General features: G+C 43.2%; 1 protein-coding gene across 3 annotated transcripts; it reads left to right on the forward strand.

The window, feature by feature from the left end:
• Positions 1-4,580: 4,580 nt before the first annotated feature.
• LOC122777482 (proline-rich transmembrane protein 3) lies at positions 4,581-26,251 on the forward strand. Of its 3 annotated transcripts, none has more exons than XM_044038762.1 (4): positions 4,581-4,828; positions 16,911-17,797; positions 18,662-18,985; positions 23,756-26,251. In XM_044038762.1, the coding sequence occupies exons 2-4, from the start codon at positions 16,990-16,992 to the stop codon at positions 25,768-25,770; spliced, it is 3,147 nt and encodes a 1,048-aa protein (XP_043894697.1). In that variant the 5' UTR covers positions 4,581-4,828; positions 16,911-16,989; the 3' UTR covers positions 25,771-26,251. The 3 variants fall into 3 exon arrangements, with proteins under 3 accessions (XP_043894697.1, XP_043894699.1, XP_043894698.1); XM_044038764.1 differs by having other exon boundaries at positions 18,692-18,985; XM_044038763.1 differs by lacking the exon at positions 4,581-4,828 and adding an exon at positions 12,793-12,811.

A 26,251-nucleotide genomic window follows, 5' to 3' on the forward strand; every position in this document is an offset into this window, starting at 1 on the left:
TGGAAGGTGAACGTGCTCTTGAGGGCATGTATTTTAAAAGAAGAAGCCACATGTGCACACAGGATGACACACAGAGACAAAAACAACACCTCAGTAGTCTGTGTTGTTATGTAAGTGCTGGGTCACAGCTTGTGTTCAGCCCTGAGGAATTGTTGAGTGCAGAGTTCATCTTTCTACTTGCCCTCTTTTTCGAAAAGCTTCTCTGACTGACACCAGGGGGCGCCACTTTGGGGATGTCAGCAACAGTGACACAAGGCTTCTGTCTGTTTCTGATGTGCAGCAGTTAGACTGTGGAGGACAACAACATCTGAAGGTGATTCTGTGGTAGATGAGTCTGAGAAATGTGGAACCTGTTTGTGTACTTGTATTTGGGACCTCTATTGTCAGGTCCAGTAGTCCTCACGGAGACCAAAACCTGGTCCTAATGAGGCAGAACCTCACTTCTGGGGAACTGGTTACATTTAGGGCTGAATTTGAATTTGAATTTGAATTTGAATTGTGGTTAGGGTTAAGGTTAGGCCAATAGTAGTCATGGTTAAGGTCTTCAGGAAGTGAATGTAAGTTAATGTAATGTCCTCTGAATCATGGAAACCAGATTGATTGAAACCTTGAGGGTTAAGACTGTGGTTTAAGTTTTAGGGCTAGAATTGAGGTTAAGGGTTATAGGGTTAGACAATTTAATGTGATAGTTTTAAGGGTAAAAATGCTATACACAAATGTTAAGGTGTTTGTGCAATTGTTTTGAGCACCTTTTCACGTATAAACTGATATTTTTAGAACTCTGGTTGAAGTAAAGAACAGTTTTAGAGATTACATTTTTACAAAACAGTAATAATGTTAAAATTAAGTAATTAAGTAATTAATTAAGTAAAGTAAAGTAATGCTGAGTGACAGCGTTACCTGTTACAAGATCTAATTAGTTTCCTATGTAATGATCTCCAGTGGGCTTTGAGATTGATTCAGTACTCAAGATTTCAAGTTTGGATTTTGTTTTTTGTTTGATGTGTTTACTCGTATCTTCAAATCTTGTGTATATTTCTATTTTGCTGATTGGTTTCATCTGTAATGATTGTAAAGGGGAAACGAATGAAACAATAAAGGGTTCATTTGGTCTACCAGGTTATCCAGATGTGGGCGAATGAAAACATGTTTCAGAAACAAATGACTAACTCAAGCTTTAATCCCAGAACTTGATTAAAATACTTTCCACCAGTGTGTCCTCCTACCTATCTTAAATAATGCAGGTAAGTCCTGTAACGTATACGTATGTCACATCACCTTTGCCTGACAACTTGATACATGTGAGGAGTTTTTAGTGGGCTTTAAATAAAATCAGAGCAGAGCCTTATTTAAAGCTTCTAAAATTAACGGTTCCTTAAAAAGGAAAGGTTCTGCTGCACCAACGCTGATGTACACCTAACACAACACACGGAATGTGAGTAGCTAATGCTATCTCACATAGTGTGGATTGTGTTTCTATACCATCTTTGTCCAGGAATGTGTAGAATACATTCCACTTGTTTGAATTGATCGCGCCGGAGGCTCTGAAATGTAATACCGGAGCAGACGGAAGTGTTTCTTTCACCTCAATCTATAAGACAGTGATGCTTGATCAGCTCACAAGTGACTCCAGTACATGGAAGAAAGTATTCCAATATTTTACAACAGTATAAGCCTAAGATGCTGATGTTTATCTGCACACATGAGATGTAAAACACCTCCACCAGCTCCGTCACTGTCTGTCTCTCTGTGGCTTTGCCTCTTTGGTTGTCTAGACACCAAAGAATGAAGGATCTCCCCCAAATTTGGGCCCCAAATGTGGGGACTGGCTCCCCCATGACTTTATGCAGCTACACTGGGTTTTCACCACATCTAAGGTGAATCAACACGACTCCCTTTAAATCTGATCCATATTAGGTACTGTGTCAGATACTGTTATATAAAACATCTGTTACTGCTCAGGAGCAATAACACACATCACTGAAAGCGGCGGAAAGTGTGGATGTGCATGGAGCCCATTTTTGGTCTGGGACTAAGACACAAACATAGATGAAGAATGAACCATCCAGACTAATAGTGATGATAATAATAACAGAGCACTGAGGCACAGCCAATAGAAAGCAGCTGGGAGAGTATTGTACCACCACTTTCTTTTTCCCTTTTTTCCCCCCAGACAACGTTGTTTATTGATCCTATCAGGACGTGAAGACGATTTTGTTCAGTAGATTCATCGTCGAATGAGTTCACACAGAGCTGAGGGAGTCTATCAGCTCCACGTGTCTCTCTGTGCTTCTCAGCATAACGTCCCTGTGCTGCACACAGGAAGTGATTTGATTACTGTCAACACCAACGGAGGCAACAGCAACATTGCGCGAGTAAAGTGAGGCGACCGCAAACTGGTTGAAGTGTGACTGAAAACACAAAAACAGTGAACGAATGCATTGAGTTGTGCAATGCAAGCTATGTGGTCATAGTACAACAAGCATTTCAAACTACTTTTACCCCTGCAGCTTTATCAGCAGATTACAGTAATCTTGTTACAGGAGAAATGTATCTGAATAACAATTCCGTTCATATAATACACACTACACCCATGTATAGGGTTTGGGTTCATAATATTGTGCTAATATTCAAAATTATATTACATTTCATGTAAAAGTATCACATAGAAATTAATGCTCTGGTCTTTTCTATTATGTAAGTGAGAGTTTGCTGACTTATTTCCTGTACCTGTCGACTATTAGTCATAATCCATGTGTAATAAATCTGATTACTGTCTCGAAGTGTCCCTGTTCTGACTGTCCACCCCTGTCATTGTCTCTGTTGTGCTGGTTCAGTAGTAAGATAATGGCATTAGGGACAATCCTCTGAGCTGCGCGGGTTATTTTAGGACTCTCAGGCTGTACAGTACAGTCTAATGAGAGTGACACATACGCATATAGGGGAAAAAATATGAGAGTGTGATGATTATCTGGAGGGGTAAACAAGCTCAGAGTCTTTATCAGCACTTGACCGCTTTCAGCAGCACAGTTTGGGCTCCAACGACATGTCCCAACTGGAGTGTTGTGTTTGTGCAAGGCAGAGACAATCGGGCGATGGATGATGTCGGAGGCACTGAGCCAAGGTGCAGCATGAGGAGGCAGTATCATGTTGGCTCAAACTGGCCAAACCCTGGTTGGAGGGCAGCAGAGGAGAGGAGAGGAGAGGAGAGGAGAGGAGAGGGGAGGCTAGAGTTTCATGCACATGCAGCTCTGTTCCCTGCAGCTTATTGTCATTTGCTCCTGCTGCTGCTGCACCAGAAATGTCAGGTGCCTCCTCCTCCTCCTCCTCCTCCCCTCACCTGTCTCCACATGACACCACCTGGCCACTTTAAAAGCTCAGTGCAGAGCAGTTGTAGTGGTAGTTGCAGCATAGACAAAGTTACTGTATACAGTCACACACAGCAGTGACTGATCTGAGCACAGACACTCATAGATGCATGTCCTCAGATCTTCCCACAAATTAGACATCCCTCTTGGGTTGAAAACACACACGTACACTCAATAAAAAATAAATACATTTGTTTTAATGCTCATTAAATAGCATAATTATTGCACAAACTATGCAGTTTATCTTGAAGAAACCCAGTATTAGGCACTGAATTAATGCATATAAAGCATTTATAGGGTGGCTGAATATTGGTCCACTCCTCTTTAGTGGCGACGTGGGATAGCTGGTCGTTGGCAGGAATTGAAACATGACAATCCTCAAATCTGCACAGCAAAATCATACTACAAAAACATATTTGGAAAAAGAAAACTCCCAGAAAATTGTGAAAAGGTGTTTTTTGTATCAAAATGAATCTACAGGAGACCAGTGAAGTCTAGATTTATTTTATAGACACTACAGTGAATTATGGTGATGATATTAAGTACATTTCAGTACATTATAGACGTTGGATTATAATCTAGAGGAGACTAATGACGTGTGTAGCCATTTTAAAGACATTAAACTGTATGATGGTGAAGAAATAGTTGCTTTCACGTTGTAGATCATTTACATTTTTGGTAAAGAAGCTGGAAAACATGTTTTAATTATTAAAAAGAAAAGAAAACACCAATTAATTGATCAAAAATAGCTGATGATTGATTTAGTGATCGATTTATGGACTAAATAGCCCTAGTATCAATTCATTTGAATTAAATATTTTTTATTTTAAAAACTTTTTGGGCATTATGACAAGCACAAGTTTCATTTTTTTGTTTTCTTTTTGTAAAAAAAAAACCCCAAACAAACCCACACACAATACAGCACGAAATGTGCACGTGCACTGCGGGCTCTGATGACGTCACTGCCAGTGTCGTCACATTTCCAGCGGGCACCGCTTTAACAAGCTGCTGTTTAAAGGTAAATGATGCACGCACACACGCACGCACGCACACACACATTAACGAGGCTGAGGCCGCGTGTCGCACCGCGGTTGCGTAACACGCGGCAGCTTGAGCTGTAGTCGACTGTGTTTATCCGCTTGTGAAGAAAGGAAAAAAAGAGACAGAGAGGGAGAGAGGGAGGGAGGGAGGAGGGAGGGAGCGATGTGAGGAGAGATGGAGGTGTCGGAGGAGCGGAGGGGGCGTTCATCTCCTCACTAGCTCATGACTGGAGGGAGCTGGCAGTGGCACAAGGCTCCAGAACGCGAGCGTCTGCGTACATGTGCGCGAGAGGAAGGTTTCTATTGTTTGTTGTATTAAAAACACGTTTGTTTTTCCCCTCCTCTCCTCTGGATAACCTGCTATGTCTTAGTCCTCGTATCCTGCCGCAGCGAGCGCCATCGGAGCGTTCAGTGCCGCAGGTAAGTGACGGACTTTCCTTTTTTTTTTTGAACAGTTGTGAAGCGGCTGCTATGCGGCGATACTTTGCGCAGTGACTCACGCGTGACGCGCTCTTAACCTGTGCCGCGGTACGAGACTGTGTGTCCACGATGTAGTAAGCTGTTTTAACGTGGAATGGCTGTGTTTGACTGACCAGAATTCACATCACAATTGTCAGTGTCATCATTTCTGACTGGGCGTAATTACATTTAGTCTCAAATGAAGATATCATTTGAATAGGCAGACTTAAAGTTAAAGATATCTCCAATTTAAGATACCTTCAATTATATTTGGATTTTTGTTTTTCCTCCATACACCAAACAAGTTATTTAATCAGAATCAATTTGAGATCATCATTTAGAGATTTGGGAAACACATTCAACATTTTTCTACATTTTCTGTCATTTTATGGGCCAAAAAAACTCAAAATCCATCATATTATCGATATGCACTATAATATAACTATACATAATTGCAGTTTGGAATACTGTATTTTTGACTGGTCACTATTTCAATTTGTGACATGTCATTCTGACTTTAAAAAGGACAAAGTTATGCAGGCTTCACTGTATGTTGAGTTAACATGAGATGCATTCAAAGATGCTGGTAAATTTCATCACTTCTGCCGGATCTAGAGTGTGTTGAGCTTGGAAGAGCAGCTACAAGATGCATTCAAGAACACTCATTCAAGTCCACTAGCCAAATGCTGCTGCTGCCTTGTGACAAAAGATGCAGCACAAATTAGGGAGTCATTGTAGTGGAGATATTTGTTTTTATTAATGCAATCTTTTATAAAAAACATTTGTTTTGTATCTTTTTAATCTTTGTAATAAAGCAAATAATGACCATTGCTAGCCCAAAATGATTAGCCACACAGTCATTGGGTTTCACAGGCTGTTAAAGGGTAATTTCTCTCAAATAATATACAGTTTTTTACTAATTTCCAGAGATAAATGTGTTATTGGGTCATCAGACAGAGGATCTGAGATAAATGTCTCATTCCCAACAGAGAAAGTCAAAGTCACTTCCTTCAAAGAAAATAAAAGACCTACACTGCTCTTTACTGTGTTTCTGTCAAGTTTTAGGAGTAAAAGATCTGAAAAAATTAAATAAACAAATACAAATTGTCAAATTTATTCAGACTCTGTAATAGAATGGGAAATTAACAAATACAGCAGCAACATAATGATTTTAAGTTTATTCTTCATTTGACCAAGTGGGAAAAAAATGGGTAAAACCGCCCTTTAATGTCAGAGTTTTACCTGGCTTGTTTAGACCGTCAGGAAACAAAATCATCTAGATTATCTAGATTTTATCCACAATGGCTTTTGAAAGTCGGGCCAAAAACAAGCTAACAAATCTGATTCAACCCACATTTGGAGGTGGTTTGAAATACAATGCATATCAGATTTCCACCTTGGCATCTCAGTCTAGAAGTTGTTGTTGTTACCAAAGCCACCCATGCAGATTGTACTTTCTTCAGCCAACTACTTAGCTCGCTGCTTATGGATACTGCGGGTTCATTAAATGACCCAGAGTTTTAAGTATAAAAGGTACAAACCTGGACTGGAAAACTTAAATGCACTCAAATATATGAGGGAATAAAAGGGGCCTGTGTGTCCAGTCAGTGGAAATAACTTTGCACTTATGTGGTGACACAGCAACAAGTGGAGTAACGGTTCTCCATTTGGCCACAGCTTGGAGGTATGCAGCGTGTTGTGTCTGTCCGCATCTGTACGTTGTGTTTACGAGGGTTGGCCAAACCTCAGCATGTGTAGGAGAAAGGTTGTGGTGGCGTGTCAGAGTCTGCACCTGCTCCTCATCAGGAGCCCAACACATTCACGGGGCGAAAGATTGCTACGGCATGTAAGGCACAGCCAAATCACTTTACTTTCCAGTGCACTGACAAGGGAAAAGCCTCACTATGGTTTTAAGTAGCTATAAAAAGGATTTATAAGCTGTTGTGATAGTGTATTTTAATGGAGAAGTGTGTTTTGAAAGGTTTTCCAGGGCCGACGATGCTCCATGACGACTGTCTTTCATGGCTTACCTTGTAAAAAATATTATTCACTCATATTGCAGGTCAGATGCTTTTAAACTAATGTGACACCACAGGCATGTCACACCTCTCAGAACAGAAAGTCCTAACTGTCAGAGGAGCACAACTCAATCAGTGAAGCAGCTTTAGGATTGTTTTCATTTATTGATGAATTGATGATGTTTTTCTCTGATTCATCACTTTGTTTAGTTCGGTCCACAAAATGTCCAAAAAGGGTGAAACATCTCAGTCAGTGTTTCTCGAGCCTTCAGAATAAATGCGATAACCCAAAGACATTCAGCTTGTTGTCAAAGGAGAGCAAACTGAAAAAAATACACTTACAATGATTGTTGTGATGCACGGTTTTACGCAACTATGAAAAATATTATGTTCATTTCACGACAGAAGAGACAAAATGACCTGAGGATAAAAGTTTATCGGTATCGCACCAATGTCCGATATCGGCAAAAAGGAGGAATATCCAGTAAATTCACTGCTTTACTACTATCAAGTCGTAAATATGCACCAACAAGGCCCATGCCCAGGCTAATACTGTGTTTATATGATACGATTTGCCTGCAAATTGAGTGATTGCCACGCAACACACCACTTAACACAGCAGTGTTTTTATTGAATGCAGCTGTTAGAGTGTGGGTGATGTGGAGCCGTGGTTCACTCCCTGTTGCAGACGCACAGTTTATGACTCTGTGATGCCTGTAACCAGTTTTCCTGCGAGTGTTTCGTGGTGCAGCAGCTGTCTTAATCAGTCACCTCACTTTCTCTCTCTTGGCGGTGTCGTTCTGGGAATGTGTGTGCGTGCTAATTTGCACATGGGAGCGCACACTTTGTCATGATAAGTTACTGGATCGTTGTGGACTGTGTCAGCTCTCTGGTAAACTGGTCACCTATCATATGTCAGTAGTTGGAGAATGTGTTTTTATGCGGAGGGCTGTGTCTGGCTAGGTGTGTGTGTGTGTGGTGGAGTGACAGTTTAAGTGCCTTACTCCTTTAACGCTGACCTTCTTCACCCTTTGATCTGTGGTTCACATGACGGCAGGACATCAGTCAAAGATGTTGTGGAGGCTCAGCACTTTTAAACTGGACATCCGTTTCAGATGAGGATCAAAAGCATCCGTGATTGGTTCTGGAGCCTCCTCTCTCCCTAGACCATGACCTCGCTGTGTGGGGTCGGTTACAGGGGCAGCAGGTCACTAGGATAGGGGCATTTTTTGAAAAGGCTTTGGTTTGACGTAGGAGCTAAATAGACTGCTTTAGTCTGGACCAGAGGCGTCAAAGATGGTTGAAAACCCCCTTGAAGATATTGTCTGTCTCTTAAATCAATGTAGAATGAACTGAAAAGAGAAAGTAACACTATATAAGTTTTGCTGGACATGCTATCACTGTAGCCTCAATGAAAGAGTGATAGCGATGCAGCGCATACTAATTTGCCTGTAAACTTATGCTTTGTTTCCATCGTGGTACAGTCCTGGGTCAGGCTTACATTTCCACTGAGAGCAGTGCCTTAACTTGGTAGGCGGGGCTTGGTCTCTGCCCCATAGCTGCGTAGCGTGACATTGTTGCGGCAATAATGAACAGCGACATCGAACATGACACAGACAGATGGAAGACGTCCAGCAGCTCATTTTTTTTCCTGCTCGGTTTGTGGTGGTTTGTCTCAAGTCGTCAAGCTTTGTTTGGAGGGTGGGGTGCCGAAGAATGGAACAGTCGAGGCCAGTTATTTTGGTACTATTCCAAACAGAAACACAAAAAATATGTACCATAATATGTACCAAATAAGCGTTCTACTCGGTGGAAACACAACTTTACTATATATCATGTGACCGACCGGGTACACTTGTGCATGTGCATGCAGATGAAAGCAGGAAGTGTTTTGGTCCTCTGCAGTTGTTTGCTTCAGTCTGCCCCACACTACTTTGTCCACAAACCAAAATGAAAACTTTTAATGATTTCTTTGTTATCCAGAGCAAAGCAATTAAGAATTTACTCACATTTAAGAAGCTTTAACAATCAGAAATCTCGGAAGTTTGGAACCAATTAATTGATTATCAAAACAGTTGTCGATTAATTTAGTAATCGATTAATAATCGTTTAATCGATGAATTGTTTCAGCACTATTCTGAAGTCACGTTAAATCACACAAGATTCTGTGAGATCGCAAATCCCTGGAATCTCCTCCCTGAAATCGTCTGATTAAATGCCGTGTGTGTGGTCCTACTGGATCGTCTTGTCTGTGCTTGCTCAGGATTAAAACATTATGGTTACAAAGTCTGTGGTCTCCCAAATCTTTTCGGGTCAGACAATCCTCTAGTGTGGGACAGGCTTTAGTTTAGTTGCTAACCAGAAATGACAATGGTGAAAAGTAAGATGGATTTGTCTTATTAGACGAGGTGAAACTAAAAGTTAGTGTCAATGGAGCTTTTCATTCACAGCAGATACAGTGGATGAGTCACGGCTGATAAGAGCAATTCAGGAAATGAATGGAGATAACGATGTTATAGTTTCTGAAGGTCTGTGTTTTTGTCCGTCTCAACAGCACACTGACCCATTCAAAGGGAATGTGTAGTTGTTTAGACTGTAGGTCTTTCGAGTAGCCCACGTTTTCCAATTAGGAGCCAGATCTTCACAATACCTACCGACCAACTGGAAGTAGTCGTTAGATGATGGTGACAGGGGGATGCCTATAGTAGCAGGACAGTTAAACAGGAAGTTAGCCCAAAAGAAATAATATCACTGACAGTATCTTGAAGTTACACACTACTCAAAAAACGTACATGGGGGGAATGAAAGAGGCTCCATTCTCACTTCTACATGTCAGTGGCCAATCAAAATATTTTTGAAACTGTTAGTTGAAGGTTAAACTGTGAGTTGGAGGTTGAAGTGTCTGTTTTATAAAAAAAAATGAGTGTGATAGTGAGATTCAAATAGGGCAAGAAAATAATGTGGGTGCTGTTTTTGCTATACATATGTTATTTCAAGGTGTGGAATTTTCAACGGTCAAACCAGCGACCTCCCCCACTGCTCACATACCAGCATAACCACATACAGTCCCCCACCCATTTCCCCACTCTCCCTGATTCTCTCTCGCGCTCTCGCTCTGTGTCACATACACACAAATGAACAAACATGCACTTCTTCACAGTCTCACCTCAGCACCCCGGCCATAGTGCAGTGTAAACAAGTCACACATGTGTACAGCGAGCTGATGGTGAAGCAGTCACATTTTTTTGCATCGGTGCCTTCTCGTTCCATCCTAACTGTACCTCTGTCTTTCCTCTGTGTCCATTCATCCTTGCTGTCACTGCAGAAATACTGTTACTGTACGCCTCCTCTCACCTTGTAATGAAATTAGTCAGTTTCCTGTTGTTGTTGTTGTTGTTGTTGTTGTTTTTTATTAGAAAGCTTATTAGCTCATCATTTCCCCTGGTCTCTCTTGGGTCCATCCCCAGCCTCCGTGAACCAGCTGTCCCTCTCAGCTGTGCGTTTCTCCGGTAATGACCCCGTTAGGTCCTGCTCATTTGCGAGCCACCTTGACACTGGATACTGTAAAGTCAACACAGGCACTGCACTGGGCACACAGTCAGACCTGACCTTGTAATCTCATGCTTGTGTGCCTTTAGCTTAGCGTTCTCTTAATTCAACGTCATTTGCATTATTTTTTATTCATTTTATTGCTTTAACGTTGTATTTTATTTTAATGCAACTATTTGTATTGCATCTTTACACCAGAAAGTGGTATATAAATCGGCACACAAGTGACAAGTACCTAGTACCTGGTGCTTTTTTTTAGTACCTGACGAGGTTCCAAGCAAGCTGAGCTGATACTATTGGCGTATTTCCACCGGCTCTACTCGCCTCGGCACGGCACGGTTTAGGTCTCCACTACAAAAAAAGTACCTACTTAACACTGCATGGCTGTGTTAAACTGCGTTGACTTCGTTTTATACGCGACACGCAAACAAGTGACTTTACACCAGACTCCTGGTAGTTGTTGGAGATAACCCACGGTTTTTGGATTGTTAAGTAGTTTTAAGTGATCTACAGTTCGGCACTGTCCACACGTCTCCAGAGTACAAGGAGGCTGTACTCTGGAGACGACTCCACAGACTACAGCTGCAGGGTCTGTGATGCCGCTTGCAATCGGCAGTGCTGTCCCTAAATACACCAGACTCCTCTGTTAAATATAGAGATTTCCCAGGTAGTTGTAGTTGTTCCCACATTTCTAGGATTGTTAGGTAGTTTTAAGTGATCTACAGTTCGGCGCTGTTCGGCTTGATTTGTGTGTGGGACGTCTCTTCCTGTGACGGCACTCTGGCCAGTCAGTGGCCGGCAGTCTGAACCAATCATCGCGTTGTACCTACTCAGCACACTTTTGGAACCTCGCCTGAGCGGGTACTAAAAATAGTACCCGCGTAGAGCCAGTGGAAATACACCATATGTGTGACGTCGACAGACTGCCTGCCCCTGATTGGCAGAGTATCAGACTTACAAGTTTTGAAGACATGCGTTAATCGCCAACATTTGCCAACGAAATGCCTAAATTCTCAACATTCAACAGAGGAGTCTGGTGTATTTAGTGGAGTCTGTGCTCAGGTCATGCAGGAAGCACTGCATGTGCAAGTTTATTGCCTTTTTCCAATCATAAAATCTACCTAATCTTGAAAACATTTAACTCTGATATTATGATTAGTAGACCTTCAAATCTACGTTCTAAAACACGTTTGAATCAAAAATGTTATTTTTCATCGAATTATGACTCAAGGAATGCATCACACCGCTCTTCTTCGTTTAATTTATCCGTAGGCTACATTATGTCACGCTGGTATGATGTTGAAGCATCTACCGCCAGGAGCGAAGGCAACTCGGAGGTTGTGGGTTCGATTCCAACCTCTGCTAGTCTACATGCCGATGTGTTCTTGGGCAAGACACTGAAGCCCCATTAGACTAGAAAAGTGCTTTTTAAATACAAACCATTTACCATCCAGCCTACACAGTACGCAAGCCAGATCAGGGTTTACCGTTTCAAACTGCACCATAGTGAGCTGAACTGCAGTGTGGACCACTTGGCTTTTGTATTTACTTCCTCCCAGTGTCATGCAGATCAGGTTTAGGTTAATTTGACATTCTCAATTGATGAAAGGTGTGAATATGAGTGTGAATGTGAGACCCTTACAGCACAAGCACGATAGATAACGGATTAATGGACGTTTATGTTCTCCTCAGAATGACCGGAATGCACTCAAATTAGGGTCAAAATGTTTTGAAATACTTTGTCGCTGCAAACCGGCCTCTGCAAACTTGTACCAAACAGTAAGGGAAGGCTCCACAGCCAATGATAATGGAGTTGAGTGTAGCTTGGAGCGGCCTTTGTTGAGAAGACACAGACCCTTCTGTCCCTTAATGGGTGTATGTCTGTCTCTGGAAATACCACAGTGACTGCAGGGAGAGAGTGATTTACAAGAATAATGGAGGTTGTCCAAAATCTCGACTGCACACCCCACCCTAGTTGCCTGGCTCCTTACGTAAAGTGGCATTAGTCAGCCATATTAGTACATTAGTGTAGACATGGAATCACTGCTGCACGACTTAAGCAGCTGCTGTTGTAATGAGTCATACGATTGTATAACCAGCAGGTCTATACTGTGGGTTGAGGAGTTTACAGGAATCTTTCATATTGTTGTTCTGCCACTGAAGAAGGGATATTACAAATGATGGATATGATCCATGGGCATTTCCTGCCTGGGATAAAGAACATATTGTGCAAGAGAAGACTGACAACATGCACAAGCCAGTGCTATTCAAATACAAAGGGATGGGTGCCTGGCCCAGAGCGGATGAATGGGATAAAAATACACTCATCTGCACTCTCCCCCTGGACACTCACAGAGGAACGTGCTGTTTTATTTGTGTGTGTATCTCTGTATTATACTCCCTTGTGAAGTGACTGTAGTATATGTAAGTATGTGCTGTGTTTGGCGGAGAACATGCGGCTCTACGTTCAGTCCAAACGCAGAACACAGCTGATTATACTGATGTGATTCTTGGAGTGTTTTGGTTGGAAAGGAAAATCCTACAAAGTCTTTTCCAAGCCTGAAATTCCCACCATTTAGAGGAGCTTCCAGTCCGCTCCAACTCCAAGAGTTTAACCTTTGTGGAAACATGTAGTAAAATTGTCGAAATGCAGTCAAGAAAAACATTTTAGAGTGTGTGTGTGTGTGTGTGTTTTTGTACTTATGGCCCCATGTGTGAAGATGATATTAATGCTGACGGCGTTTTCAAATACAGCAGCAGCAGCAGCGTGTTTCCTCTCTTTCACCAATGTGTTTGGGCTAAATGCCTTTGGAGACTCATTCATCACTTCTACCTACAGAACTTTCATACACATAGTCTGACTCACGCCGGATTACTCTGGATCAAGATGCTCGTGTGTTTACTTAAAGCCATTTCTCAACAGTCAGGTTGTTTATCTCCGGCTGCCAGAGACTGCACACCTGCCAGTTAGCTTCAGAGCAAAGGTAAAGCGGGCTCCTTTTCCCCCCGCATGCCTTCTGGACGTACTGCCATAGCTCTGCTCGGACCATAACAGACCTGTTGATCCAGAAAAATTGTTTTAGTTTCCTCAGGACTCGTGTTCTTTTTCTCTGATATTCTGCCTCTGTGGTTGGGTCCACGGTTAGGTTGGGTGTGTGTGCCATGTGTGATGGTTGCCTTTGCCGATCTGCTTTGTTTCTCCCAGCTTTGTTCATTACACAGGGAGCTTGTCTGCTGTGGACCGTTTGCTATGTTTTACACAGGGTTTGAAAATCATGAAAATAGGCTTTTAACTACCCTAAATGTCAGGGCTTTGTGGAAAAACATCAGTGGATACTGGGTTCAGAAATTGGCTTCTACTTTTAAGACCAGGTACGGGATGTGTTGTGTTTGTGATTTATGTGACAGATGATAGATTGTGGTGTTTTCACTTTGAAACGTGGCTCATGAGAAAAAAAGAAGAGAGGCAGTGTTTCTCTTTCCAAAAACAGCTGTGTGGCTCACTTGCTGTGTATGGGTTATTGTGAGGGCATCTCCACTCAGGCAGTGTGGCTGCTCTGATCAGTTTAAATGTGTGCCTATAAGGGCTGGGTCATATTTTCTATGTCCACAGTGAGTCGCATTTCCACAAGTGCGTACACGTCCGCAGTTCCGTTCTTACTTAAACAAATGTATGTGTACATTAGCTCATATTTCAAGCCAGTAGTGGCGCTTTCTCGCTAGGAAATCACCCACTTATGTGTGTCCTTGTATTATTTGGGCGCTGAGTTGCACGTGTGTAGGTACCAGCAGACCTCCTAACGTCAAAGCAAGTTCCAGACTGGAATGTGTAACAGTTCACAGAAGTTCTTAGTTGTTGTTGTTGTTGTTGTTGTTGTTGTTGTTGTTGTTGTTGTTTTCAACAGGGTCAAAAATACCAGAGATTCAGTCCAATAAGGCAAAGCTTAACACAAGAACATCTGGCAGAGGTTAGGTGAAAGTGAGCCATATATATACATATATATATATATATATACACAGTATATACACATATACATATACAGGGTAACTAATGAGATGCAGGTGAGATGGGGCGTGGATCAAGAAGTGAGAGGAATGAGCTGATTGCAGGTGGGCTTCAGTCAGCCTGTCAGAGCATCTTGTTTCCAGTCAGAGTTCCAGCAGTTTCCTCGTGTCAGTTTTTTGTGTATGTTGATTAGGATTTAGCCCCTTGCCTGAGAGTTATATTGGATACCCCTGCTCATTGGACTGTCTTTTCTGTGTAGCGACCTCATTAAACTGACTTTATCCTGAATTTATCCTTACCTGTGTGGAGTCCTGCTCTTGAGTCCTTGACTTGTAACACAGGGAGCAGTTGGCGAGTATGGTCCAGACTCGCACTGGGGCTGTGCTTGTGTTTGTCTACACTGGATCCACAGTGTGGACCCGGCCTTAGTGTCTAACACCCCTGCCCATTCTACATGATCTCACCCTTAATTTCCCTTCAATTCTTAGGCCCCCCTTGGCCACCTCCTCCACTGTCAGATTCATTTACGTCACTGTGTCTCCAACTTTTCCATCTCTGCCTTTCCCCTCCAGCTGCGCTGTCCTCCCTGTGAGCCTCTTCTCTTATCTCGACATTTGTACGTCCACCTCCTCCATTTCGACTTATCTCTTCTTATCTGTCAGCGCCTTCTTTCAACCTTCATCCAGGAGCATGCTGTACTGCGATGTTGAAATATCGTGCTTAAACGGCGGAAAAGTTAAACGAAGACAGGGGGGAAAAAACAGGGATTACTCAGAGATCGGGGTTGACTAACAGTCGAGAGTGGAGGAGGTGGTTGAGACAGAAAGGAATATAAATGCTACGATAGAGGTTACTGTGAGTGGGTGCAGATTGAGTTGAAGCGCCACACATATCATTCCCACACTCATGGACACTGAGTAAACAGAGAAGTAAAACATCTGTAAAGGGACAATCGCAAAAGCATGTCTTTGCTCCGTGTGCTGGTCTAAATCTTTTCACACACCTGCAGCACACTCAGGAAGTTCCTGCTTGGTGACTGACCTTCATGCGCACACATACTTAAACACATTTTCCATTTTACACACACACACACACACAGATTTTCTCATGCATGTGTCCAAATGTATGTAGCAACTGTGAGTGCTGCTGCAGCTGCAGTAGTTTCTGGGACCTGATGTGAGTCATACACAGCAGAATGGATTCTCCTTCAGGCGCTGATGTCTTGTTTCTGTGCTTTCCCTCAGTTTCAGTGTGATCCTGACTCTGTCTCCCTGAGGGTTATCTTCAACTGTGAGTCAGAGGCTATAGTGTAAACGAGGGAGATTTACGTGAAGCTGATGGTTAAAGTTTTATTTTTTTTAATTCTGAGGATAGCAAGTGCACGTTGAGATGCGACTGGCAGCCGTTCGGCGAGATGACTCGTAGGATTGTGTAATTCTCACGGCCCCGGGGGTTTCTGTGTACCGCTGGACCGTCTGAGCTTTACCACGCTCGGTTTTACAGCTGTCAGCTCCCTGGCATCCGTGACTCAGACTGAATGCAGAAAAGGGAGTAGAGTAAAAAAGAAACTGATATCCATCCACGAGACATTTTATGGCAGGAAAATAGATATGGTGTGGTGGAGGGGAAAAAATTTAATTTGTCCATCTGCTACTGAACGAAACCAACTGTGTCTCCTTCTGGTTTTGACAGTGCTCGTTATATAACTTAAACGTTGAACTCTTGCCTTTGTGTTTGTCCGTGTGTCATTTATTCTGTAACAGAATACCTTACCACACCCTGTGTGTCTGTTGGCGTCACGCTGCTGAATCCATGTGGGTGTTTCATTGACAGGCTCTCACGAAGCTGCAGTGTACACTCCTGGAGTTATATATAACTGCAAAGTCATAGATATTATTCACACAATTTACAGTATTGTTTTAGCCATCTATGACCCTTTGCCACTGCTTAGACAACCTTTCTGCAACGGACTAAAGCACCGATGCACCACTTGTTGTTTAAAATAAAACGTTTGTTGACAGTTGATACCATTGTTACTTCACCCCATGGAATGGGAGTGAAGTTTTTTGTTTTTTTTGGTGGCTCTGTGTGTCTGTCTGTTTGTTTGCACTTGTCAATATGACTAACAGAGGCCGCCAGAGGCTTGTTGGGTGAAGTCTGCCATCTCTGATTGCCTTGTTTTGTTTGTTTCTTAACTAAATGGGAGGGCTGCGTCATAAAGGTCATCCAGCGTAAAAATGGGCAACCCTTGAGAGGAAGAAGAAAGAAAGAAAAAACAGCATCAGTGTCGGTGTATCGGTGAACGTCATTTTGTTTTGCTGGCGGCCCAATGACGGTCAATGTCGTACAGTTCTGAAGTGAAGCCAATGAAGAGATGCATCTCTAGACTCAAGGATTCTCATCTGATCTGAATCAACAATAAAAGCTGTTTAACTTTACTTTACTTTACTCTTTTTTTCTCTGCCAACAGAAGTGCAGTGGAAGGATGTTGTGACAGATACAGGCACAGACAGAGGGACCAGTCACTGCTCACCACTCAGAGACAGACCATGGCTCCTGTGTCCCTCCTCTATCTGGGATTCGTCCTCTCCTCCCTCCATTCTTCCAATGCCCAGACCATCACTGGCACCTCCTCCTCCTTTTCTCCTCTCAACCTGCCGATTAACGCCGCACCTCCACCAACCAAGCAAACTGATAGATTCGGGTCCTCTTTCCCTCCCAGAGGGCGTAGTGATGTGCCTATCAGAGCTACAGTCTGGGATAGGCTGACAAATACAGTGCCGCAGGGACGAAGAATGACCCGTCCCACTGCACAGTCCGTTCCGTCTCTTATTTCTGCCCTCTCTACAAAGAACCTTAGCAGTGGGCCAATTTTAACCCAACCACCTGCCTCCAGGCCCAGGACTGACACAGACAGTTTAGCCAGCAGGGCGTTTGGACAGAGAGATGCTACTACAAAAGGCTTGACTACAACTTTGCCTACTGCTGCCACTGAGCCTGCTGATAGTGAACCAGTGACAACGACAACAAGTGTACCAGAGGAGGAGTCTCTTAAAGAGTCAGAGGTTGGTGATTCACAGGGGTTAGGATCAGGGAGTAATCCTACAGTGATGCTTGTGGTAAAGGAATCACCTGTGCCACTGCCAACGCTCGGTGATGAAATGGCACAGTATCAACCACAGGCTCAGACTGTGGTCTCCGAAGTGAAGGTTCCACCACCTGATAGTCAGAGCGTAAACCCTCCCCTGTTTGCGCTCACCGAGGCCAGTAAAACCTCGGCAACAGCACAGAGTGACACACTAACCACAGAGGTCCCTGCGGTAACACAAGCAACACCTCGCGATGAAGTATTAACAGGTGAGATATCAATGTACTTGTTCTGTGCAAGAATATCGTCAGGTAGCTACAGCTACTGGGCATGGGCTGATTTCAGCGTATACTATTGGTATTAAGAAGTCAATACAATACTTAGCTTTGTCTTACTAGAATAGGGGTAATATGTTTGAAAAATGGTGTTTCCCCTGAGCCGAGAAATATCTAAATTTTTTTTTTGTTACGTGCCCACCAGTGACACTTGGTCCTCTCCTAATTCCGCCCTTTTTAGACGCACTCGTAGGGGGACCTGACCTCATTCCCAAAATGTAAACAATGTCCGCCATCTTTGCTAACAGTTACGCTAACAGGACTACGTGTCACTGGTGGTCACGTAACAAAGAAAAGAATGAAGATATTTCTCAACTCAGGGGAAACTACCCCTATTCTAGTAATACAAAATGTAAATCGGTGAAGTATTCCTTTAAGTATCTCTAAAAACTGCCGGACAGTTGTTGCTAATGAGAAACCTGCTATTATAACTATTATTTCTTTAGTTTGTCGCCTAACACGTCACTAAATATGTCGCTAAATACAGCTAAGGTCTGCAGAAACAGACTGTAGAACATCTCTGCATCTTTGGCTCACAGCTTACCGGAAACAGTCAGACTGTCTCGTTGAAAACCAGGAAATATATGCATATATTCAATTAAGAAAGCTGTAGTATTGAATTCCTTGTAGAAACATGGTTATAATCTAAAATACAACTGTATCACAACATTTATCGTATTGTGGCCTCTGTATCATGATATGTCTTGTACTGAGGTTGTAGGAAATACCCAGAACTTTGTTAGATCAGAATATTAACACACAAATGTTCCAAATATTGTCTCCTCCACCATGTTTTAGGTGAACTGACAGCAAACACTCCTCCCACAGAGAGAGTTCCTCCAGAGCTGGACTCTGCTGCTGTGACGACTACTGCCACCAATGGCTCTTCCCACAAACAGCCTCAGAGTTCGGGGCTGCCAGTTTCTGCCCAAACCCAGAAGAGTCCACATTCAAACACCACAACACCACAAGCAACGACCACATCTACACGTACAAGTGTGCTTACTACCACAGAGGAGGCAGTGAGGAGGTCCTCAAAAGCATCAGCTAATCCACCCAATAAAACAGCAGCACAACTTGGAAAGAACACAGCTAACCCAACTGTACAGTCGTCCAAGACAGGTAAGAGACAATCATGCTGTTGTGTTTGACATATTGATGGCTTCTTTGTCCTTAAATGTTTTTACAGTGGAATTATTTATGCAGCTGGGACTTTTTAATGGGGAATCGGGGCTTCAAAGGGAAAAAGACACTTTTCCGTGGAAAGTGGGGTGGTAGTTGTTTGGAGTAGAAACAGCAAAGGAGCAAGTATGAGTGGGAGGAAGGGGATAGCAGCCAAGCAGAGAGATAGACAGGAGGGAAAAAATTAGGGTCCAGAAATGAGCTGTTGGAAATCCAGATGAGGGAGCAGACTGGGTGGGTGAAAGTGTGGCAGAGGAAAAGGTACAGGCAGAGGAATAGAGGGAGTGGGGAAGGTAATGAAAACCAGATGAAGAGGGAAAGCAGTGAAGAGAAGGGAAGGGAGTTACGGAAAAGTCGATGGAAAAAGAAAAGCACGACACATGGGACGCATGAGGCAGTCTCTTAGATGCTGTGAGAAAAACATCATACCGACCTTTTAAAAACTGCGTATTAAGTCTTAAAAGAGTTGCTTGTTGGTAGGTCATTGAAAAGAGCATGTGTATTAGAGGGACTATGAGAAACTGGTAACTGGTTTCAGTCTTGACAGATGACTGATGTGTTATGATGCTGCAAAAGAAGGCGACAGAAATGTATCAATGAACCACCCCAACTTTTGCCAAGGCGGATGCACCGCTAGCAATTATCAAAACATTGAGTAATGCCGTAATCCCTTTCGCATTTGATCCGGAGTCTGACCCAGAGTCAGAAGACACTGTGACAAGTGAAAGACTGCTGCAGGACGCCTTGGATAACGTTGTGGTTACCGAGATGATAAACACACATGCAAATGAAACACCAGCGTATTGTTATATACGTATTGTTGGCACTACTCCTTCCTTTAGGTGAAGTTTGGTGCTGTGTCCTTATATTGCTACTTTCAACGGTAGAAGTAGAACTACTTGTTGTAGCTGCTGAGCCTATCGTAGTTCTTCTTCTTATACGGTTGAAAGTACGTCACCGGATGTGCCTGGGCTATGGGATCTTTAATAATGAAAAAAGCTTCAAACCAATTAATCAATTATCAAAATAGTTGACGATTAATTTGGTTATCGATTAATTGTTTCAGCTCTAATAAATTGTCACTTTATTTATTAAATTGTCAATATGTCAATCACAGGGTGTCAACTTATTTGTGCTCTATTTTCCTCTAAACGGTAACATGATTTACTAAATTTAAATTATGTTCTATTGAAAAAAAAACCCACAATGAACTCCTCAGGAAAATGTTTACTAATATTATAAATCAAGTCAGAAGAAGGATACATTCCCCTCAGACTTCGTCCATTTCATATATCCAGCCTAAGGTAGTAAACTTCTGTTTCTAAAGTACATGTAAAAGATTCTTATTCTCAGGCTAAGAAAACCTAATGACTTTGATTTTAAAGTGATTATACATTTATATAAACATACTTATGGGTAGTATATACACTTTCTTCCAATAAACCCCTGCTAAAAGTTACACACTGGACTTCTAAAAGCCAGTTACTGGTTTTAATGTTTTCGTCTACTGTCTACATTTATCAGAGCCATAAAAATGATTGTGTTTCCTATGAGATGGAACAGGATATTTACTTTTTAGTTAATTGCACCGTGTGGACATACAGTATAAAGCTGTGTAAGCAGTAAAAGAACAAAAAAACTCAAGAGTATGGGTAACTTTAAGTGTGTCCAGCTGTGAAATGTGATCAGCACATCTGGAATGTGTCTGGATGTCACTCCTTTGAAGAAAAAAAAATGGTAGTTTGTAGGGAAGGAAGTAAAACATACCTTTATAAAAATAAAGAAGTGTGTCTGTGATCTGTGTGTGTAGCCGGTGGAGTTCCTGCGGAATGTGGAAATAACGCGAGCACATGTCGCTTACCTCTCCCACAGAATACAGCAGCAGGAGGGGAGAGATAAGGGTGAGACAAAGGTGGGCACATGACAAAGGTTCCACATGACAACCTACGCTCCCGTGTCAGATTAAAATAGACAAATAAAAACTTAACTTCATGGATTTTTGCTTGATAAATCTCAAGCAAAAAAAAGACCATTTGCTGGTAAAACCTTGGAAGAAAAAACCTATTGCAACTTTTAAGACAAGGGAGAAATCTGTAGTAATCTCAAAAGAAAGCAACCAAGGGGACGTAAACTCAGCTGAAAAGAGAATTTGACTCATTAAGTTATTTTGCCATAAAGGGGGCAAAAATTTGCATATTTCCTGCATTCAATGCCAAATTTCACTTGTGTTTTTAGTATTGATTTTTTTTGTTTTTTTAATGTCATTTTTAAAATCCTCTTCACGTCCCGAAAGCCATCAATAAATAAAGTTGTCTGGGGAAATAATTCAGTTTAACAGGAGTCTGGAAAAGCTTGTTATAGCAGGGCCACAGTGTAACCGATACATCTGTCTGATCTGTCATCAAAGCTCAGCCATCAAAACACACACAGAGCACACACTGTGGCCCAGTCCCAAACCACTACCACTTCACTCGTGAGTGTCCCTCCAAATCAAGTCACACTCGGAGCTGTGGAGGACACAATAGAGAGGCTAAACTTTGGGATTCACTTGTCACTCTGGTGGAAGAAGAGGCTTCGCCTGTGCTGTCACAGAATAAGAGGAGCACAGAAAACACACAGCAGTGTACCGAAATGTAGAAAAAGTAACAGGACAATAATAGAGAACAAAACATTTAAATTAGCATTGAGGTAAAGAATTAAAAGCTGCTTTGTCCCTGTGGACACACAATAGATACCTATGTATCCATTAGAGCATTAGAATGAGATGTGATGCAAATGTAATGTATATTTAATTTGTTTATTTGAACATATTGTTAAGACCAGGCCTAAGGGAAAACCCGAGAGCAACATGATCCCAACTCCTTACCTTGGAAACCACCAGCAGCACATTAAACAAAGCATTTTAAAAACAAGGACAAGATGGCTGACAGTCTGGCGGCTTTGAGTGGTTCAGGAAAAGCCGACTGGTGATCAGGACTCATAAACTGGAGCTGCACCTGTACAATCAGTAAATCATGCACACCTGCAACCCATCATACACACACTGACCAATGCAGAGAGACGCTGATGACATCATCATGTCTGAATCCCACGTACAATAATAAGCACTCGGGCTGCTGTACACCTGTAGTATTGATTTAGATGCTACACACGCTGTGATTGTTGTCTTGAGACTGTAATGGTGTACGTGCAGAGTTGACATAATAATACACTTGACACTTATTGCACTGATAAGGGACCGTTAACAAGCTGCCAGTAAACTGTAAATGGTGCTTGAAGTGTTTCTGACCTTAACCCTAGAAATACTCTTTATTGCAGTGTTATTAGCCGTCACTTCACTACTTCTCTGTAGTTTCTGTCAGCGTCTTATTAGTTATTTGCAATTCGTATTTGATTATCTGTTGACAATATGGTTATTGTCAAGTAAACATGTAATAGATTAGTTGTAGTTCATTAGTAGATCACAACACATTATGTGTAAGGGAACTACACTTGTGTGTCAGGATCATGTGGCAATATAAATAAGTGTCAACTGATTATCTGTTGATACTGAATACCTGTTGATTACTAATAGGGAGTCAACAATGGACTATTAAAATAAGGTGCAAAGTCAATTGATGTCAAAAGTAAATAAATCTGCTGTTGTAGTAAAGTCTGCCCTACCTAGCCCTAGTAGACACATAGGTCAGTCACCTAGTGACAGTTAGGATGTTTTTCCAGATAACTTTATTTGTTAATGGCTATGACAGCGGGGCATAAAGAGGGTCTCAACCAGTGAGATAAAGTCACTTACGCGAGTCGTATTTTACAGAATTTAGTTGTGTTGACAGACACATAATGTTTAAGTGCTTACTTAGTTCTTTCATTGTATGTCTTTAATGCTTTATCCGTTTAATTACAGTAAATAGCTTACGAAGCACTCAGTAATGGATGGCCCTATTGTTATAGTGTTGGGTGTTTCCAAGGTATTACAGGACAAGGTGCAGGGCCTTGAACAAACACAAAGTGTGTGTGTGCGCGTGCATGCATGTGTCTGTGATAGCGTGCGCATGACGAGGTGAGAGACACTGGAATTACCATGTATTCTCATGAGGGATTTCAGCGTTGGAAAATAAAACAGCACATATGAACAGGGATTTCCATGTTCAGACAAATGGTGTCTTTGCACTGCAGCGTGTGAAGCAGACAAGCTTAATTATATGATCTAATCCAATTAGATCACACACAGAAGAGATTTGCTCAGCAAAATGTCTGATGTGTTCACAAGGACGACGCGGTGGCGTGATATTCAAATCCTACTGAAATTTGTGCACATGCAGTAGCATAAATGCACCTACTAGTGTGTTTATGGTGTGTAGTTTTAAATACGTTGTAAAATAAACTATCCTTGTGTTATTTTTATTGTGATACAGTGTTAAGACTGATGGGCAGTGACACACTAACTTGTCATAGACATTTTAAAGTTGGTATTAAGGCTGTATAAATGTTTGGTGTGTACAAAACTGATTAGGGTTATAAGGTTTTGTCTCTTGACGTTTATGGTGAACTACAGCCCTCTAGTGGCTCTGAATATTAATGCATATCCTTTTATGGCATAGTTGCTCCCCAGTTAGATGGCTTTGAGAGAAAAAACATTGTAACTACACAGTTTTACAATTGCTTTTGACTTTAAATACAATCTGACCCTCAAAACTATGTTTTCATTTCCAGGGACCACATCCTTCCTTACCACTGGTGTCGTCCCAGTCACCAGAATGAGGATCAGCCCCACCTATCAGTCTGGTATTGTTGAAAGGAACCGTTCTATTCCCCTGGGACATCCTCACCAAGCTCCCCACTCCACTTCCAATCCAGCCCCCTCCCCCAGCACCAGCCCATCCCCGAATGGCACATTTCTTTCCTGGGGTGACCTGAGCAGGACACTGGCATTCGCTTGGGAGCTGCACGTCTTCGGCTCGGCGAGTCTCTTCCTCCTCCTGTTTGCTGGAGCTGCTCTTGGCCTCACCCTGTCCCCTGGCATAAACTGTCCTCATCGGGGTGCTCTTGCGCTCGCCAACGCTCTGCTGTTTCTCGCCGGAGGCCTCAGGGCAGCTTTCTTTCTAATCGATCCATACGGCACACGGAGACTGCTTCCTCGCCCTGCAATTATGGCCTTGTACAACTTACCTCTACACCTACTGGTGTGGACACACGCTGCCCTGGCACTGTTGGCCTTGAGGGTGGCAGGGACAAGTGTGTTACCTTCAAACATGGAGCGCCCTCCTCTGGTGGCTGTGCTGGCAGTGTTGCAGTGCACCCTGCTGTTGGCGGCTGATCTGCTCTCCCCGGCTCTGTCCCCCGTGGTGCCTGTCACTCTGCAGGTCCTGTCCGTGGGCTGGGGCCTGGCCCTCTGTCTGGGCTTCCTCTTTCATGTCTTCCCCCGTATCCGATGCCCTCCTGTCCCTCAGCCTGGAGTCCCTGAAGGGGGTGGCAGAAAGGCTTGGACAGGAAACAAGAGGATTGGCGTCATCCTTGGGAGAGTGTTGGCAGTCTGTGCAGTTTTGGGGACAATATGTTGTGGACTGCATGTTCACGCTATCTTATGGCTCTATGGACTGTTAGGAGACTGGACACACTTCAGCTGGGGATGGTGGCTGGTCCACTTCTGGGCCCGGCTCTTAGAACTCTCCTGGGGTTTTTCACTTCTCCTCCTGGGTTCATGGGTGTTCTGGAGGCCTCAAGGGTGCCAGGGAAGGGAGGAGGGTGCAGCGGATGGCAGAGCATCAGGAGACCTGCCGTCTCCTGGCCAATCGACAGGGTCCACTCAAAGACATACCTGCTGGTCTAAGATAGTGCAAAGTCTGAAAGGGAAGCCATGTAAAAAATCAGACAGTAATGGGGTGGGAGGAGGTGGAGGAGGACCAGGGGAGGTGCCTAACAACTGGGCTGGTCAGGAACGTCCTGGAGCTGACATCAGTAAAAGTCTGATCAGGAACCAAAACCACGAGCAGGCCTCTGTTCAGCCTCGCTACATAAAAGACATCAACAGTGGGCGCAATTTCAGAGGCCAGTCTGCAGAAAGAGGCGTATCTGACGGTTCTACAGGCTCGCTGTTGAGACTGCAGGCACTGGGACGTCCCCCTCAGCGTTCAGCAAGTGGCAGCCTGGATCATGAAAGGGACACTTCCCTCTCTTTATGTGAGTTTGATCTGCGCCCCCCGTCTCCCATTGACCTGACCCGCAGCATCGATGAGGCTCTGCACAGGGAACACCTGCTGGAAGGAGGCAGCCTGTTTCATCCTCTGAACCAGAATTCACAGTACCCCTCCCAGGGCTCAGGGGTCAGCCAGGGGCCATGGCTCCGCAGGAACAGTGATCCTCAGCTTTCTGAGAGCAGCGAGGCTCCAACAGAGTCGTCCATGCCACTCGGGGGCAGCATACTCAGTAGTGTACCCAGCAGACAGGTGACTGCTCCTCCCACACCTTCCCATCAGGGTCACAGGTGGGCTGGGAACGGGGTGGGCAATGTCCCCTCTTCCGTGTCCTGTCCTGTGTCACTTCGTCCCTCCAGAATATCCACGGGGAATCTGGAAGACGAGGGAGTGGACGACACACGGCCGTTCATCACGCCGGACTCAGAGAGAGTGCGGGGAAGACGCGCAAGGCCGGCAGGTTCACGGAGCTACCTGGAGGTCGGCCGTCATGACGACTCTGCCAGTGTCAGCAGTGAAATAATTGACTTATGAACCAAACCTTGGACATGAGGACCAATGACTGCATGTCAGACGTACCCATTTAACAGACATTGTTCCTAATGAAGACCATTGGAAAAATCTGTTCACCTTGTTATAGGGGTTTGTTGAACAGAAATGGTACACATTTTACTCTAGGAGTAAAACTTGGAGCTATAGCGCAGATAAACCACAGAATTTCACTCCATTTCACTCTCATACATTCATTCTTATTCTCTCTTGGCCTCTCTTTTTTAAAAAAAACATACACATACATGCATCACACTGACAGGACCTTGAATAAAATGGGACCAAGTATAAAGTACATTCCAACAAGTGCTGAGAATGGTTCCTCAGCAGGTGTTGGGGTGAATTTTGTGATGCTGATGGATCTCTTTTTCCCATTGAAGCTTCATGAGGCAAGATTGGTGGAAAAAATATTATATTTAACTGTTGAGTTTCGATGCCGGATTATTAAATCCTAATGCTTTGACGA

This window comes from Solea senegalensis, linkage group LG11 (genome assembly GCF_019176455.1).
Source record: "Solea senegalensis isolate Sse05_10M linkage group LG11, IFAPA_SoseM_1, whole genome shotgun sequence".
Classification (NCBI taxonomy): Eukaryota; Metazoa; Chordata; class Actinopteri; order Pleuronectiformes; family Soleidae; genus Solea; species Solea senegalensis.

What these genes read in the sequence shown, in the direction of transcription:
- LOC122777482 (XM_044038762.1), top strand. Translation starts at nt 16,990, where the DNA reads ATGGCTCCTGTGTCCCTCCTCTATCTGGGATTCGTCCTCTCCTCCCTC. An exon ending in TCGCGATGAAGTATTAACAG is followed by an intron (nt 17,798 to 18,661) that starts GTGAGATATCAA and finishes ACCATGTTTTAG; the next exon opens with GTGAACTGACAGCAAACACT. An exon ending in TGTACAGTCGTCCAAGACAG is followed by an intron (nt 18,986 to 23,755) that starts GTAAGAGACAAT and finishes TTTCATTTCCAG; the next exon opens with GGACCACATCCTTCCTTACC.